Source organism: Sebastes fasciatus, chromosome 11, assembly GCF_043250625.1.
Source record: "Sebastes fasciatus isolate fSebFas1 chromosome 11, fSebFas1.pri, whole genome shotgun sequence".
NCBI classification, from domain to species: Eukaryota; Metazoa; Chordata; class Actinopteri; order Perciformes; family Sebastidae; genus Sebastes; species Sebastes fasciatus.
In genome coordinates, this window is record NC_133805.1 from 21,758,030 (window position 1) to 21,774,600 (window position 16,571).

The 16,571-nt window shown below is 40.4% G+C and overlaps 1 protein-coding gene across 1 annotated transcript; it reads right to left on the bottom strand.

Annotated features, from left to right (window-relative positions):
- Positions 1 to 1,033: 1,033 nt before the first annotated feature.
- Positions 1,034 to 16,323, bottom strand: wnt3a (wingless-type MMTV integration site family, member 3A). The gene is made up of 4 exons (XM_074651558.1): positions 16,111 to 16,323; positions 10,525 to 10,766; positions 3,915 to 4,180; positions 1,034 to 3,811 (listed from the first exon to the last, which is right to left on the bottom strand). Exons 1-4 carry the CDS (start codon positions 16,182 to 16,184, stop codon positions 3,332 to 3,334), a joined length of 1,062 nt encoding a protein of 353 aa, XP_074507659.1. The 5' UTR covers positions 16,185 to 16,323; the 3' UTR covers positions 1,034 to 3,331.
- Between the last annotated feature and the right edge of the window lie 248 nt (positions 16,324 to 16,571).

Consider the following 16,571-nt stretch of genomic DNA (forward strand, 5'->3'; position numbering starts at 1 on the left):
CCATTTCATTAGGTTTATCGATTGGGGTTCTCTGCAGTCATTAAAGGGACTGTATGTAAGTTTTTACACATAAACGTTTTTTAATCATTGTTTTATTGCCAATGTGTGAACAGGTTGTAACTCAAATTGAGACTCTCCGTGACTTTCTGGGTTTCCCCTATCAGCCTGCTTTTAATGTGAAGAGTGCAGGATGTTTTTTTTCCATCCAACAGACGTGACGTCATGCGTGCTTGTGAGTGCCTTTCCTTTCTTCAGCTCTGCTACAGCGCTAACAGTGTGCAACGATAGCTAACATTCGGTTAGAAATCAAGTCAGCGGACGGCAATAAACAACCAGCCCCCAACACAACTCAGACTCCGACACAAACTCCACGGAAGCATGGTGAAGTCCATGCAAAACTTGATTTAACGGCCACAGGTGTTACTGTTAACAGGCAATTTCTGATTCTTACATATAATAACTTTAATGAGGAAAAACTTTCTGGTACACAAAACAAGAGCCTTCCGCCATTTCCATGGAGAGTGAAACAGACCAACCAGGTTGCTGTCTTCCAAGACCTTTTATACCCTGTCACCTGATTGTCTGTGGCCAATCAGGGAGGAGCTCTGGAATTAATGCCACTTTAACCCAGGTGGCATCAATCTCCCCTCATTTGGAGCCAATTTGCAGTCAAATGTACTTTGACAAAAGATATTAATCAAATCTACCCTCTCAAGAGGCTTACGTATCAAGTAATATTGTTAGTAAAGTGGAGAAATAAGTAAACATTCCCTTCTTTGGAAGTGACAAACATTTCAGCAGGAAACATTACCCACAAAGACATTTTAAAGGGGAAGCGCACTCCTTAAAGGGTTAGGCAGGTCAGGGAATTAAAGTCCCCCTATAGAAAACCTGTGTGAGCAAAAAGACTAAACACAAGCATTTCTCAAACATCACAAGTTCACGACTTATATAAATGTTGAACAGATGAGTGAGAGGAGCATATATACCAACATTAACTCATCAGTCATAGATCATAGAACACGTCTGGTTGTTTATGTTGCTTTATTTTGGTGTTACAGAGTTAACTTTAGAAATCTACTACAGGCAGTAAGACAAACGATACCTGTGTGCAGTCAGTGAAAAAACAGAGATGAGGTAAAAATGCTACAGCGTTACAAGTCACAACACTGTTTTAAAAAAAATGTATTTCTGCAAATATATACTTTTACTTACTAATATGTACATAGCATGAAATAAATAATTATAAAAAAACATACAATTTTAGAAATCTATAAAAACGCAAAAACTAGTTTGTACAAAACTTTGGATTTAAAGACTTGACAAAAAAATTAGAACATAAGCAAATTGTCCACACAAGCAATCAATCACATATAAAGTGTACAGTAATAAATGCAAGATAACAGATCTTGTACTGATAATGGTTGCTGTATAGTTTATTAAAGATGACTCAAAATGTGAAACTGGTTATGATATTTTCAGTCAGGATGAAAAGTAATCATGCATGGGCGATTATAGCCTACTATACATGCCTGAGACATTACATGGCTGTAAACAATAATTCATCAGTGACTGTACACATGTCTCTATAGTCAAGGTGATCAGTGAAACGACACGCGCACCTTTTCATAAACATTATGTTACTTGTCTCAGATTTCAGTAGTTTTTCACTTTCCAAATAAATAAATACTGTGTTGTATTTCTTCTCAAATTAAGGGAGAGCAACATGAATTATTTTTGCCCTGATGTTTAGCATGACTACAAAACCAACTAAGGTAACATAAACTCTATTTTGGTCTATTTGGTTAAAATGGGAATTACTGTATGCAAGAATTAGTCAAAACTTCACATTTTTTTTCAAACTACATATAACAGATTTCTTTCACAGAAAGAATCAATACATGCAAGAATATACATATAACACAAGACGTAAGGACCTAAACACACACACATACACACAAATATTATCTTTACTTAGCAGCATTAAAATAAGGGAAGTATTGATAGTTTCAGTGATGCTGCTTGTTGTTTAGTTTGGGGAACAAGAAGCCACAGCTGAGAATCATCTCATGCACAGGTTTTGGTCATCATTTTACCACAATTATACTGCATTATACAGAGCTTATATGATACAGCTTAGTTTGCGGTTTGTTTGCCATTTGTGTTTCATTTTACCAGGGAGTACAGAATTCACCTCTATTTCATCAAATATCAAAATAAAAGAATATTATATGTGTGTACATGAAACAAAAATATAGTGGGAATATCCCTTTTTTTATAAATAACAGTTTTCCCCACACCCAGTCACATGAGACGTTGCTAATACTGATAAAAACAAGGATAACAAGCTTCATATTTCTCAACGGGACACAAGTGCTGACCACTCAGATTCATTTACAGCTCTCTGACCATCGCAGACTCACAGGGGGGGTTTCTTTTCTCGTCTTTGGTCATAACTATCGACGTTGTTCAAAGCATTGTTACTCTTTTAAGAAAAAGCTTCCAGTGTTTTCAGATGTTTCAGGAAACATGCAGACTGTCTATATTCTTGTTTCGCCGATGTTCAGTTGATGTGGCTCATGTCTACTCTCGAGATAAAATTAGTCATTTAAAGCAGATATTAACTCGTTAGCTTAAGAATTTTGAGAATATGTAAACACATTGCAGCATAATAACTACATTCACTCAGGTGCAAGTGCATTCTTACCCAAACATCAGTAACATATTAACACTATATAAAAAAAACCTCATTCACACAACGATAATGTTAGTTTTCCGATAAACACATACATACTTATAATGTTGAGGAGGAGATTGCATGCTGTTGAGTGTCTGATCATAAATGTTGTCACTTTATTTAATCATAACAAACAAGTTATGATTAAACATTGAAGAAAATGTGACACTTTCACTGTTTGCCCCGTAAAGCATTAGCAGTGCTCTACTACTCTCAACAAACTACTTGGAACACAGAAAGAAAAAAAAATCACCAATATGGTGTTTGTCAATTAGCCGACAGTACTCCTTTCCTACGTCAAAAAACTCTTTCGTCATCACTAGAGATATCAACATTGTCGTCATCATCACCATCGTCATATGGATGACGCTTTGTGATGTCAACATCTACTCAACCCTCTCAGTTGATCAAGGCAGAGACTGGCTCTTTTTAGCATCGCAACACATCACAAGGCCGCTAAGTCTGCCACTGGAGTCCATGGATAGATCAGACAGCTTTACAATCTCTCATGTCTCGTAGATGAGTTGCTGTGTTTGTTCTTCTGCCTACTGAAGTCTTTTAATTTTGGTGAGAAAAGGCGAGAACCAGACTCCCTTATTTGCAGGTGTGCACGTCGTAGACCCTCACACACTCCTGACAACTGACGTAGCAGCACCAGTGGAAAATACAGTGACACTTCTCCTTTCTCTTCTCAGTCCTGGTGTTGTGACCTCTGCCGCAGCAGAGGAGGTCACAACCGTCTATGCCGTGGGACGTCAGATTGCAGATGCGATCGCGGGTTCCAAAGGAGCCGGTTTCGGGATTGGGGTCACAGAAGTTGGGTGAGCTTTCGTAGTAAACCAGATCGCGCTCTGTGGGGGGTTTGAAGTAGTTGTACTTGGGTCTCAGGGTCTCCACCCATCCGCGGGACTCCTTATGTTTCTCCACCACCATCTCCGATGCGCTGTCGTACTTATCCTTCATGTAGTCGCCAATAACTCGGAAATCAGGCTGCGACCACCAGCACGTCTTGACCTCGCAGCTGCCTGACAGCCCATGGCACTTACACTTCAGGAACATGTTGTCGTTGAGGGACTAAGGATAAACAAAATGTATGTGTTAATAAAATATCTGAAAGTAGAAAAAACTGCGAAAACACAATCAGCAAAAAGAGCTTCTTTTATTTTTTAAAGCTCACCATTCTTCCTGCCTCATTGTTATGGCGGTTCATGGCTGAGCGTGCATCGGGGCGATTCTCCCTTGCATCAGCAAACTCCCGGGACACCATGCTCCCAAACTCTACATCCTCGCTGCAGCCGCCCCACTTCCATCCCTCACCAGGGGGGCCCTTGTGGCGTGTGTCACATCCGCAGATGGTGGCTGAACCCTCAGCGCAGGCACGGGTCACTGCAAATGCTACTCCCGCCGAGGCAATAGCATGAACAAATGCTGACTCTCGAGTGGCTGGAAAGAGAATTTCAGATATCTGTCAGACATAGAGGAAGAAATACTCGGAGGCAACATCCTGCAGAATGATGTCGTGCGAGTAATGAGCAATGATTATTTTCAGTATTAATTTAACTTATAGAAAAGTTGTTGCTATAATTGCTAGAGAATGTAGGTCACCACCTGTTAATATGGATATCTGCTTGTGTTTGGCCTTGTATGATTGAATAGGCAAATATTTCTCAACCCAAGCCAACAAGACAACATCAGACAAACTATACATACTGTAGAGTCCATTACTATTGTTGGCTACACATGTTAAGGTTGTACCAAGGTATACCAGAGTGTGTGTTCATTCAGCCCATACATCAATCATCCTGTCTCTGAATAAGGCCAGCAAGGCCTCCATGCCTCTGTCTGACATAGCTAACTGATGACTCAGAGGGATCAGGATCTTCCAGAGAGATGAGAGGAAGAGACGGGTCTGACAGGCCTATAATTAAGAGACTCAATTAAGCTTTTGAAAGGTTAGGAAACTGCCTCAGACTATAGGGACAAATCATAGACACAACATGGAAATGGCACTGTAGCGTCCAGATATGGAATCCTGAACAACATTTCAGTTATAGAAAGGGAGGCGTTAAGTGAATTCATTATGACAGGGAGTTTGCTTTGAATATACTGTATGTACTTGTATGGTCTTGCACAATCACATGAAAAGACAGAGAGAATAAAGTGATAAAGAAAAATGGAAACACCAGGTGTAATTATGCAACGAACAAACAGAGAGTAAAGAAATGGACAGAGAGGGTTAAAGATCAATAGTGAAATTTGGGATTGTGTGTGTGCATGTGCATGCTTCTGTCCAAAGAACAAGAACGACAGAGGGAAAGAAAGAAAAGAAAGAAGGGAGGAGTGTAAAGCTAAAGGGAGTAGGAGCTCCTCCCTTACAGCAGGTTCCAACCAGTTTGAGGACTAAAGGGCATTAGGAACAATGATGCAAGAGAAAAGGTCTACTGGCATCCTCCACCACAAGGCTGCCACCACCCATTTCATACTCCTATTGTATACCCACAAGTTTACTAATGCTCACAATACATCAGAACCTCTGATCTCCTTCCTGGAGTCCACATCCACCACAGATCATTTCACTTGGCTATTGTATTAATTTCTTTACAATCAAGGTAGCTGAGGGCTGTAAGAATCACAGCATGAGGAAACTGTCCACAGTGATTCAATACATATCACCATGCATCATCTAAAACTGACAAAGTATAGGCTTGTTGTTTTTTATTTTGGAGCTAGCTGGGGTGGAGGTGTATGTTTGAGGTGTTAGTCCTACATACATCTAAAATGTCAAGGTTAAGAAAAAGCCTCTGCCTGTTACAACTAATTTGAACCATTTGAACCAACATTTAGGTGTCAGTTTAGTTAGATTCTTCTCTGCTATACAAGACTGTGTCCTCAGCATAGAAAAGTAATTGAATTTAGCGCTTCACTGAGTGTTTGTCAGTATTTATGAAAAGAGTAAAGAATTGTGGACGTAAAATGGAAACCTCTTTGGAAATGTGACCTTATGGATGACTGGCAATGATGCTGCAGAGTATAATGGGGTGGAGGAGTTCAAATGTGAGAGGAAAAGAGGATTATCTTGGGATAAAATGAGCAAAGGAGAAGGATCAAGGCAAATTAAATATGTCCTGGTTTTTCTGTGTGAGTGGATGAGCTGACCTGGAAAAAAAAATATTGTGACTTCTTGTGACAGCCTCTTTAATATTAAGTTCCTTGATTTCCAAAGAAATACAGGGAATATGAACTAACCCTAACAAAATGTAGCTCTGTACATTACATGATCGTTGATGCATACATAACAGATCAACTCCCTTCAAGCATATAAATATCTGAGCAATGATGCTACAGTCCATTTAGCCCTTAAACTCGTATTGGCTGTGCAGAATCCTTCACCAGTAAGCTCCAAACCTACACTTTTTAGTTAATGAAATCTGTTGTTTTTATTTTAACATCTCACTGAAGTGTTTTAACGAGTGCAAATACAGTACACTGATGGTTTATGAGAAGAGAGTCATTCTATATACACCTCAACACCACATTGTGAACCTGGTGCTAGTTTCAAGTCATATGTTTAACCTGGTGTGTGGTTAAGGCATTTACATGTTGTATCAAAAAGCCAACAAAAGAACAAAAAAATTCGAAATATCATTGAGAACTTCTAGGTTGGATTCAAACTACTACTTATATATCATGCTTGGTGTTTGATACAACATATACAGTGGCTATATACACCTGTAATAGCATTTATGTCAACTGGAAACACCAGCTCTTCCATTAGTTGCTCAGCTTTCCTCAATTTTACGACCAATTTATGGTATTTCAGGACACTTTTACTCCGACAATGCTCCTCCACCAAACTTTGCCAGACCCTGGCAGGCCAAGTGGTCCCTACAACCTGCTGGGGGGTTGAATCCCCTATTGTGCTGCCACTGTCACGCTGTGTTAGTCCCACAATGGCCCCAGATATTTTATATGAAATTTGCCCTGGCCAGTGATTAGTGGGGACCAAGTTAAGTCATAGCAACAGAGAACTATGCATTGGCTGGACCCCGCTTGTCGGCAGACGGGGAAATCCCTATTCAAATGGTTTAATAAAACAATCTAAAGGGCGTGTGAATGGGGAAAAGCACTTTTTCTCCTGCTTAATCTCATGGTTGCGAAGATATTGTGCTCTGAGCAGTGCCCAGCAGGGAGTGGGGCTAAGGTCCCCCCATCAACTCCATTTACCACACCCCTTCTTTCTTTCTTGCCCAGAGTTAATGATATACTGGTGTGCTAGTTTCCCTCCCCCAGCATGAAGAGACATACGTCTCACGAGAAGCGTAGACCTCTTAGCTCATCCTAAATAGTTACACTTTCTCATCCTCAGGTCATAGGTCGCAACCCACATCCCCTGACCTTTTCCCAGTTAGTTTAACTGGGACTTAATGATTTAGGTTAATTTATTAGGTGGATTTCCTGGTATGCAGAATGGAGGCAAGACAGAGGTACCTACAGGAGTTTACAACATTATGAACCTTTGCAATCCATTCCACATGCTTTGTATATTACGTAATAGGAGTTTCCTGTAAACCTCATTTGAATTTAATGGTTTCAAGTAGTGACGGTGCATGTCTATACCTGTGTGGGTGGTAACACCTGCAAAATTGTGACTGTCCACTTTTTGTAGCAAAGTTTCCCTCACTAATTCTATCATATGACTCATAAACTGCAGCCTGATTATACCCATACAGTTGGTAGGTGTTCTGTAAATACAAAGAATGCAGAAACAACTCTGGGATCGGCTCCGCGGACTAAGAACACCTGCGCAGCTTTCTATCACCTTTCATCACAGGCAGATTCCAGCAGAGCATGTTTTGACACTTTAGTTAATGTAAATTAATGAGTGCTGACGCAGACATAGCCTGGAGGCAGGGCTCGTGATTTGGGGTGTGGAGTGAGAGAGAAACGTAGAGAGAGGATGAGGCCATGTGGAAGGGAGAGAGAACATGCACACAGAAGAAGTATGTGACCATTTTAAAGGCAGCAGTAGCTCTTTTATGGGTTTTTTTGGTGCATGAGGTTGCGTGAAAGTGTGAATTGAGTGTTTGTGTGTGGTCAAGCCAATATATGACCACATTTGGCATGTTTGCATATGTATTTGAAAGGAGGTTGTGTAAGTGATCAAGCAGAAACTGAAAAAAATGTTTCCCATTCGATTCTATTAAACTGTAGTCTCAACTAAATTCACAGAATGGCCTTCTCTTCTTAATGGTCCATGTCTTTCATTCTTCTAGTACTTATCCAGTGCTTAATCCACCTCTGTAAAACAAACTCCTGATGTCCTCAGTGAAGATGAGGAGGACATGGGCAGTGATGGGCTAACTGATAGGATCTAAGCCCCTGAAGCCTATAAAGGCGCCTACTCTTCCTTTCAGCTTTGGCCCCCAAAAAGGCAAGAGGAAACCGACACACAACAGTCTGAATCACAGACAAACAGACACCAGTGAGGACAATGGCCCTGTTGCACAGACAAACACCAGCATCAATCAAATCCAATGAAATGGAAGCCCTCTCCTACTAAGCCCTATCAAAGGCTTGTGAGCCCCTGACTCACTCTCATTGGCCTCTGACAAAGGCACTTAATCCAGCCACTTTGACCTCTCACATTATTAAGGGCCTCAGTGACCTTAATCCAATCAAAATGATTTACTAAAGCCCAGTAGCTGCCTCCTCTTTCCACTCTGTACCCCTGCAATTTAGGCCTGGGAGGGGAGGCACTGGGAGAGATGTGGTGGCATTTTGCACCACAATGGGGCTCGGATTGAGAACCCCTATCGTTAGCCACCTACTTGAGCTCAAGCCTCTTCTATCAACTGGCTCAGGAGTTTATTAAAAGCAATTGCCCTACGTAACCTCCAACCCTCTGTGTTTGCATCAATCTTCTGTAAACTAGGTGACAGGTTTAGATGCCTGATGCTCAACCTCTATGTTTAGCGCTCATTCTCAATTTTGTGAGCCTGTAACTCATTCTAGCAGGAAGTCACACAGACGAAAAAAAAAGAGCATCCTGGACAGCATATTATAAAAAGCATCTGCTCTATAGACTGCCACAGGGATGACGTATTTTTGTAGGCCAACCAGGAAGTTATAGCTTCGCTCTGGTTCCCTCGACAAAAAGCCAATGGGATTTTTCCATTTGATTTTAGATTATTGCAGAAAATAAACTCTGTGGCGAACAAACGTTTATGATACTGACACGTTTTGTTCGGCAAGATAATCTTCACAAATGAACACCACTTCTATGATTTTTGAAGTGTAAATGCAATCGCCACAAGTAAAAAGCTAACCTTAGGCTATAAACGAACTTCACCGCGGTCTCATGAACTGCGAGTATACAAAATGAGGCTGTGAAAGGCGGACGAGTTGGCAATGATGACGTCTTGTAGTCTCATTTAGCCGCTTGTTAGCAACCACGTAAAAGACACGTAAAAGCTTCAAAATTCACGAGTTGGATGTTTACTGACGTATTTTATATTGTAGAACAAAACTTTAGAATTTCTTAAGCTTGTGTTTACCACAGATCTTACTTCAGGCATCCAACTAAAAATCCATTCAAAAAAACATTGACTTAAACAAGGGAACCGGAAGTGCTAAAATTCTAACTCATTTCCAGGTTTTAAGACTCATTCCCTGAAGCGGTAAAAGAAACCCTTAGGCATTTTTGGAAATACCCTTGTGTGCTTTCTTGCTGGGAGTTAGATGAGAAGATTGATACCACACACTCACATCTGTCCGTTAAACATGAAGCTACAGCCAGCAGGTGTTTAGCTTAGCTTAGCATAAAGACTGGAAACAGTCTGGGGAAGTAGCTTGCCTGGCTCTGTCTGAAGGTAACAAAATATGCTTAACAGCACAGTGGGGATTTCTACACCCTGAGCCCATAAGTAGACCAGAATTGACACTTAAAAGTCCTAATACATCATCACAAAAAAAAAAAGTATTTTGAAAAACTCCATAACAGAGTTTACAGTCTTGCGTAAGACACTTCAGAGGATTGTACAGCAGAACAATCACAGGGGATTCCCTCCTAAAGAAAACTCCGACAAGACAGAACTCACTGGTCTTAATTGTGTACATTATTTCATGCATACAGGCTGCTCAGAGCTTGTTCAGTCTAAAGTCTATTTAAACAAGGATTTGAGTGAGCATAATGAATGATGCAGGGAGTGCAGCTTTTCTAATGCGAATAGAAGACGGAGAGAATGTAGTATTGTTAATGGAAGAGTTAATCAGCATTGAGATATAACAAGTCACTTTCTTTTTTTTTTTTAAGTCTTTTTTCACGTGCTTTGAAGAACTAACTTCTGAGAAATGACCAGAAACATAATTTCGGGGGCAGCATCACAACAGTAAGTATTGTAGTTGTAATGTTACGTGCAGTCGCTAAAAGCATTATACTTTCCTTACAAGACCATATTTACATACAAATAGGTCGTACAGGATGAAACTAGGCCTATTAATGTGTTTGTGTTTCTGTAAAATATATATATGTTGCCGTTACGTTTGTCATATTTCCTGGTTATGTAGATTCTTGACAGCCTCTTATTTAATATAATATGATTGTTAAAACCTGGCCTGTTTATGGGCAAGTAGCATTGAATTTGGATGTCTATTAAGAACAACAAATGAACCAAGCAAATGGTGCCAAATTAAAACGTCTGGAATCTTTCGGGGGAGTTGAAACACGACCTGTGCTTGAGGTACACTGGCAGGTTCTTTGCACGTGTTTGTTTGCTGAGTAGCATTACCTTTATCTAACACCGGCCCAAAAATGGCCAGGTTGTCATTGACCGTGGTGCAGTTCCAGCGTCGGCCTCTGAACTGGTGCTGGCACTCCTGGATGCCAATCTTCACCCCCTCGGCCACGCTGGGCATGATCTCCACGTAGTTCCGGCAGAAGCGCAGCTGCTTGGGCACCAGACCCGGGATGCTGCCACAGAGGATGGGTTGGGTGCCCAGTGATGAGTACTGGTGGCCCACTGCTAGTGACCTACAGGGAGAGGGGGGAGTCACATTGTCAGTGATCTTTATCTATTGATTCAACGCCGATCAAGTGGAGGACTAATTTCCCTCTCCAGGTGCAGTGTAATTTCACGTCTGAGTTTGATTGTGTGTGTTTATTTGCCGTATCAGATACTACCATTAGGCGTCCATCCTTTATCCCTTCAACTACCCGCTCTGCAGACACCTGGCCTTTGTGTGAATTGAAATTGCAGCCCTGTTTCTGTCTGAGATGAAAGTCCACAATGCATCTAGAGGTCTTCATAGACCTTAAGCTGACAACTTGGGAAACTACACCTTGTTATTAACTGTCCGCACACTTAACAGGCCTTCGGCTTAGGGTAATAAGAGTGCAAACCCTACATTGAAACTTCAGAGAGTGTATTAAGTGTAACACAGAACCCAACCCCCCCCTTTGCCTTTGAGGAAGGTATTCTGGGATACAACAAGTGCAAACTTGGTTCACTGATTACATCTCTCTGTCTCGTTCCCTTTATTGCTTTCTCTCTGTCTTTCTGTCTTTATTTTCTATGTCCTCTCAATTAGGACATTTAGTAACTAGTAATCATAGAAATGGGATATCCATTGTATCATTGCATAGTATGTAATTTAGCCAATTTTAAGAAGCTGTTCTGTGCTTGTACATGACCATCTGTACTAAAGGTGGATAATTGGTTTGATTTGTATGTTGAGCTCTTTATCAGAGGGCACATACAGTATGAATGTTGTGCAAGCGTTATTGTAATTTAGATAAACTCATACAATTGTTTTCTATAAGTGCATGCAGTAGTGGAAGAAGTACCCAAATCTTTTACTTAAGTAAAAGTAATGTCTAAAAATGTCTAAAAATACGTAAGTATTATCAGCAAAATGTACTTAAAGAACCAAAAGTAAAAGTACTCATTATGCAGAAGGGCTCCTCTTAAAGTGCTATATTCTTGTTTCTATCACTAACACATACATTTTAATGTTGTAGTTCTTCAATTTGGAGTAAATTTAGATACTTTATATACTACTGGGTAAATTAGTAGTACATAACTGAACCATAACTCAAAAGCATCGTATGTTTTTTATGTAAAAAGTAATTCATAGCTAAAGGGTCAAATAAATCTAGTGGAGTAAAAAGTACACAATATTTCCCTTTGAGATGTAGTAGAGTAGAAGTATAAAATGACAGAAAATGTAAACACTCAAGTAAAGTACAATCAAAATTGTACTTAAGTACAGTACTCGAGTAAATGTACTTGGTTACATTCCACGACTGAATGCATGACCTGCTGACCTGAGTTTTTTTATTGAAATGTCACCAAAATCAATATTTTGACTACTTGATTATTTAATAGCAGAGTTCCTGTTATCTTTGGCAAGAGTTCCACAGAGTAGCAACAAAGTAGCTAGTTGGCAATCCAGGCAAGTCTACAATTCACCCCAACTGTCTATTAAAGACCGAACACTGGCAGCAGTAATCTGCTGATCCTCCCCTGAGTGATAACAGTTACTGTAGCTGCAGCACAAAGGCAGAGCCAGAGCAGGTGTGTGCCGTCTTTTGCCGCTCAGTTAGCTCGCTATCTGTTGACCCGTTCACTGTTGTTCAAGGACTAATCGCTGATCACAACAAGATTACTGAAACTCCTGACACTGGCCTCAGGCTGCTTTTCTTTAAAAGCTCACAGCCCAAGAAAGGATCCGCTCAGCCAGCAGCTGACCCCTGGCTGACCACTTCTGAAGGCAGCAAAACATGTCGACCTTGAATACCTCAATTATACGTTGAAATTCAAAAGGCTTTCATTTTCAATAATATACTTTAATGCTGTCTGTTCATAAGGTGTGGTTTTAGCAATCCGCTGACAGTGAACCGCTGTTATTTCCCCCGAGCGAATGTCAGAGTTGTGTGTCACGCTGGTTTAAACAGAATTTCTCGTGCAATATCTGCAGACTAGACCGCTCTAGTTAATCATAAATGAGGCATCCAGTAAGCGAGCAATGGCAAGTTGAAAAATGACTGAGGAAATAAATCGCATTTGTCTGAAAGTTTGTCTGCAACATCCATCAGTAAACAACAGCACTCCTGTTGCACAGTGACCTCTCTTTGGCCCTTGTCAATCCATACACCCCGAAGCACATCTTTCCCAGCAGAAACCTGAGTCCCAAACTGGTGCAGACTTTTGGTTTGCCTCTAACACGCACAACAAAGAAAAAAACATGTAGAACAATTCATCAGAGGTTCAACATTGAGAGATGTTTACTGGGACTGAATGGAGGTGAAAACAAGTGCTGCAGGCCTGCATTTTTTACAAGTAGTAGTTCCAGTAGGCAGTCTGGTCTTGAACCTCCTCTGCTTCCTTTTCCTCTACAGGAAAATAAATGTGGTGTCTCTGAGGTTTCCATGGCGTTTCCATCAACTCCAAGATTTTTTGCATTTGTCAATGAGCACCAAATGTATCTCAACAGCAGGAAACAATGATGGTCATATAAGAGTTTGCTCTTGATCAAAGTCTGTAATGAGCCTTATTACTCATCTACACCTGTGAGGGTCTTTTTGCACGCATTTCTGCCAGGTCATCTTCCTGAACTGTGCCACAATAAACCATCATGAGTCAATGTGCCTTGGTTGCTCCTCCACTCATGTGTGTCTCTGTGTCTGTCTCAGTGGGGATGAGTAATCCACGCCATCTCTTCCTGTGTTAGGAAATGGCCTCAGAGTGGAGGCAGGGCATGTTCCACCAAGGATGATTTATGATTTATTGTATGATAAACATTCTATTGAATAAAGAACAGCATTGTTGGATACCAGCTCTAACAAATATTTAAACTTAAATGATGGTTTTGTGTGGATTATACATATCTATCGAGTGCTTTTGCTTTTCCAATTACTGAGAAATCCATTCATCCTCCTCACACCAGCTGCCCGCCAAAGAAAACGTATATTCAGTGTAAGTAAGGATTCACTAATGCTGTTCAGGTTTATGTTGTCAAATGTTACAAATAAATACTTAAGTAAAGCATATATTATATAAAATTTTAGTCTCCATGCAGACTCTTTCCCCCTCTCATCTAAGTGTATCCAGCGCAGGTTTAATGCATATTTCAGCAAGCCCAAGCAGGGTGCCTTAGAATTACCACTTTACTCGTGGGCCCTGGGGCCTTGGAGCCGACTTTGACATCAAGAGAATATGTTTGGGAAAAGGAATGTGCGGCAAGCTTTCACCTCCAGGTATTTATCTTCTAAGGTGGGGTGGACTAGGGAAGGGGGCGGTGGGGCGGCGGGCGCAGCCAGGCTATGTCATGGCAGGTCGAGTAGAGACAGACATGAACCTGTCTTAGTGCATATCCCCAGAGACTACTGTGGCACAGAGGTTGAGTGTGATGCAGCTCCGATGGCCACTTGAAGCAAAATTCAGCCGAGTCTGTCAGCGAAACATCACAGGTTGCTTCTCACAGAGGGGAAAGCTCTTAGATAGCTGACACGCTGTTGGAAAGCATAGAGACAATGCAGACGTATTGAGCGCAATCCAAAGGGAACCACGTTATTTGACTTGGGATGTGTTGCTACGAAACACAAAACACATCAGTATTACGTCAAAACTGACACCATGTCCTACTTCTGCAGTCAAAGATTGTTTGTATTGGTCGGAGTTATACAGTCAAACTTGCTCTAACACTCTTTTGCTTCTGTAGGTCCTCTCTTCAATCAAAGACCTGAGCAACCCTCCTAAATCAAACCACCGACACAGAAGTTAGTTCCTGACTTGTTGCAGTTTTGTTATGACAGAATGGAAACCTGCCTTCCATTGTGTAATTCATAACTGGCTCTACCCAAAAAGAAATGAGATAAAAAAAACTCTCATGAAGATTGAAATTCAAGGCTTTTCTTCTTCTTTATCTCCATGTGTGTGTCAATCAGCAGAGCTAAAACATGGCACCGCACACACTGGCATCAACAACAACAAGACAGGCTCATATCAGGTGATAAAACACAAAATATACTGAACATCACGTTGCATCCGGTGTGACATTATGCACCAACTTTAAGAACCAGGACTTTACTGATTTGGGTCAGTTTTTTCCCACCCACTGTTCTATCAGGATTTCCTTCCAGCTGTGCGTGTAATTACTTTCTCATCAGTATTACCACCAGGAGCCCCATTAAGGGAAGTAGTAGGGTACACCTAATATCTAAGCTTTTTTTTCTTCTTCTATAAAACACATATCAGCTGTTAGTTTAGTAGTTTAACAACACATTATTAGTGACTGATGTGTGTAGCTGATGGATCAAGCATGAACATTGTGAAACTGGACAAGAGCTTCTAAAAAAGATGAGAGAGAAGAAATAAAATGTTCAAAAAATAGTGCTAATTTGTCAGTTTCTTAAATATGAGGAATAATTAAGCTGCTGCTCCATTCATTTACAATGTCATTATTGCATGCTCACTTGTGTGATTAAAAAGAGAACGGAAAATGCAAGAAAGACATTTAGGTTTAGGATTTTTGAGGACATTTTGGAAAGTGAAAAAACTGATGGAAAAGCTGTGGTGGACTGAGATATCCGCGATAATCCATTACAGCAAATACTGCTATCACACTTCAAAACTGATGAATGTGTTCATTAAATCTTCAGTTAAGTTTTTAGGTAAAAATAGGAGAATTGTCTGAAGTCTGAGAAGAAAAAAAAAAAAGATTCTATTTCAAATATTGAAGAGAAATATTATAGATTACACAAAGAATAAATGATGTACAGCATGTTTTACATGATGAGTTTGTCAGACGCATTATAAGGTTAAACCCTGGGCAAGATTTCATAATTGTTCTGTGCCACTTTGACCCTACACGCACACACACACACACACACACACACACACACACACACACACACACACACACTCCACTGGACACGCGCGTGCACACACACACACACACACACACACACAAACACACACACTTGCAAGCACACAAACTTTGCACCTGCTGCACTCTCAATATAAAAATTGCTCTCAGTTTAAATTGCATCGTTCATGCTGCAAATGTCTGCGTCTATATAGCATAAAAAATAACATAAATAGAAATGTTTTTTTTTGTTGTTGTTGTCATTAGTTGTGTTTTTTTCTACAGGTCTATTCTCTGCAGAATCAAATCAAATGATCTTTTTTTTTTTCTCTCCTTGAATTACACTCCTCAACACTCATGTCTCAGAACAACTTTTACCATTAGCGCACCTAGAAAACGAAATTAAAACTAGAAGCACTCAAAACTAACACACAATAAGCATCAGATCAACATTTCCAAAGACAAATCCATTCGTTCAGAGGGGAGAATATAATGAGAATAAAACTTACCACCAGATGGGATAACTTGCCATGACATGCGTGAGCCCACAGAGCAGCAACAGGAAACATCCAAGGTATATCATCCTTAAAAGTTTCGCTAAAACTTCTCCAGCAGAAAAGCCTACATGCGCGCTCGAAACGCGCACTGAGATTTGAACTGAAGATTTAAAAAAAAAAAAAAAAAATCTAAAAATTTCTATCCTCCAAAAAAAACACTTGAGGGAGAATCTATCTGTCGCGACTACTCGTGGCACAACTCGGGAGCCAAATATTAAAAAGTTAAAAGCTGCTTGCTCTTTTTTTTTTTTGTTAGGACCCAATCAGCAGGTATTGCCAAAGGGGGAATAGTGATGATATGTTCTCTCTCTGTTGTTGCCTCGTCTGGCAGCTTGAACTCACACAAGAGAATGAGCTAATTTTAAAGATGTGTTTTAGTGCTCATTGAGTATTGGGTGGCATTAGCATGCAGT

Bases quoted from the DNA above. Each gene is read 5' to 3' on its own strand.
- wnt3a (XM_074651558.1), bottom strand. From the start codon at position 16,184: ATGATATACCTTGGATGTTTCCTGTTGCTGCTCTGTGGGCTCACGCAT. The intron at 4,181-10,524 runs GTAATGCTACTC...TTCTCTTTCCAG, and splicing joins TGGGCCGGTGTTAGATAAAG to CCACTCGAGAGTCAGCATTT. The intron at 3,812-3,914 runs GTGAGCTTTAAA...GTTTATCCTTAG, and splicing joins ACAATGAGGCAGGAAGAATG to TCCCTCAACGACAACATGTT.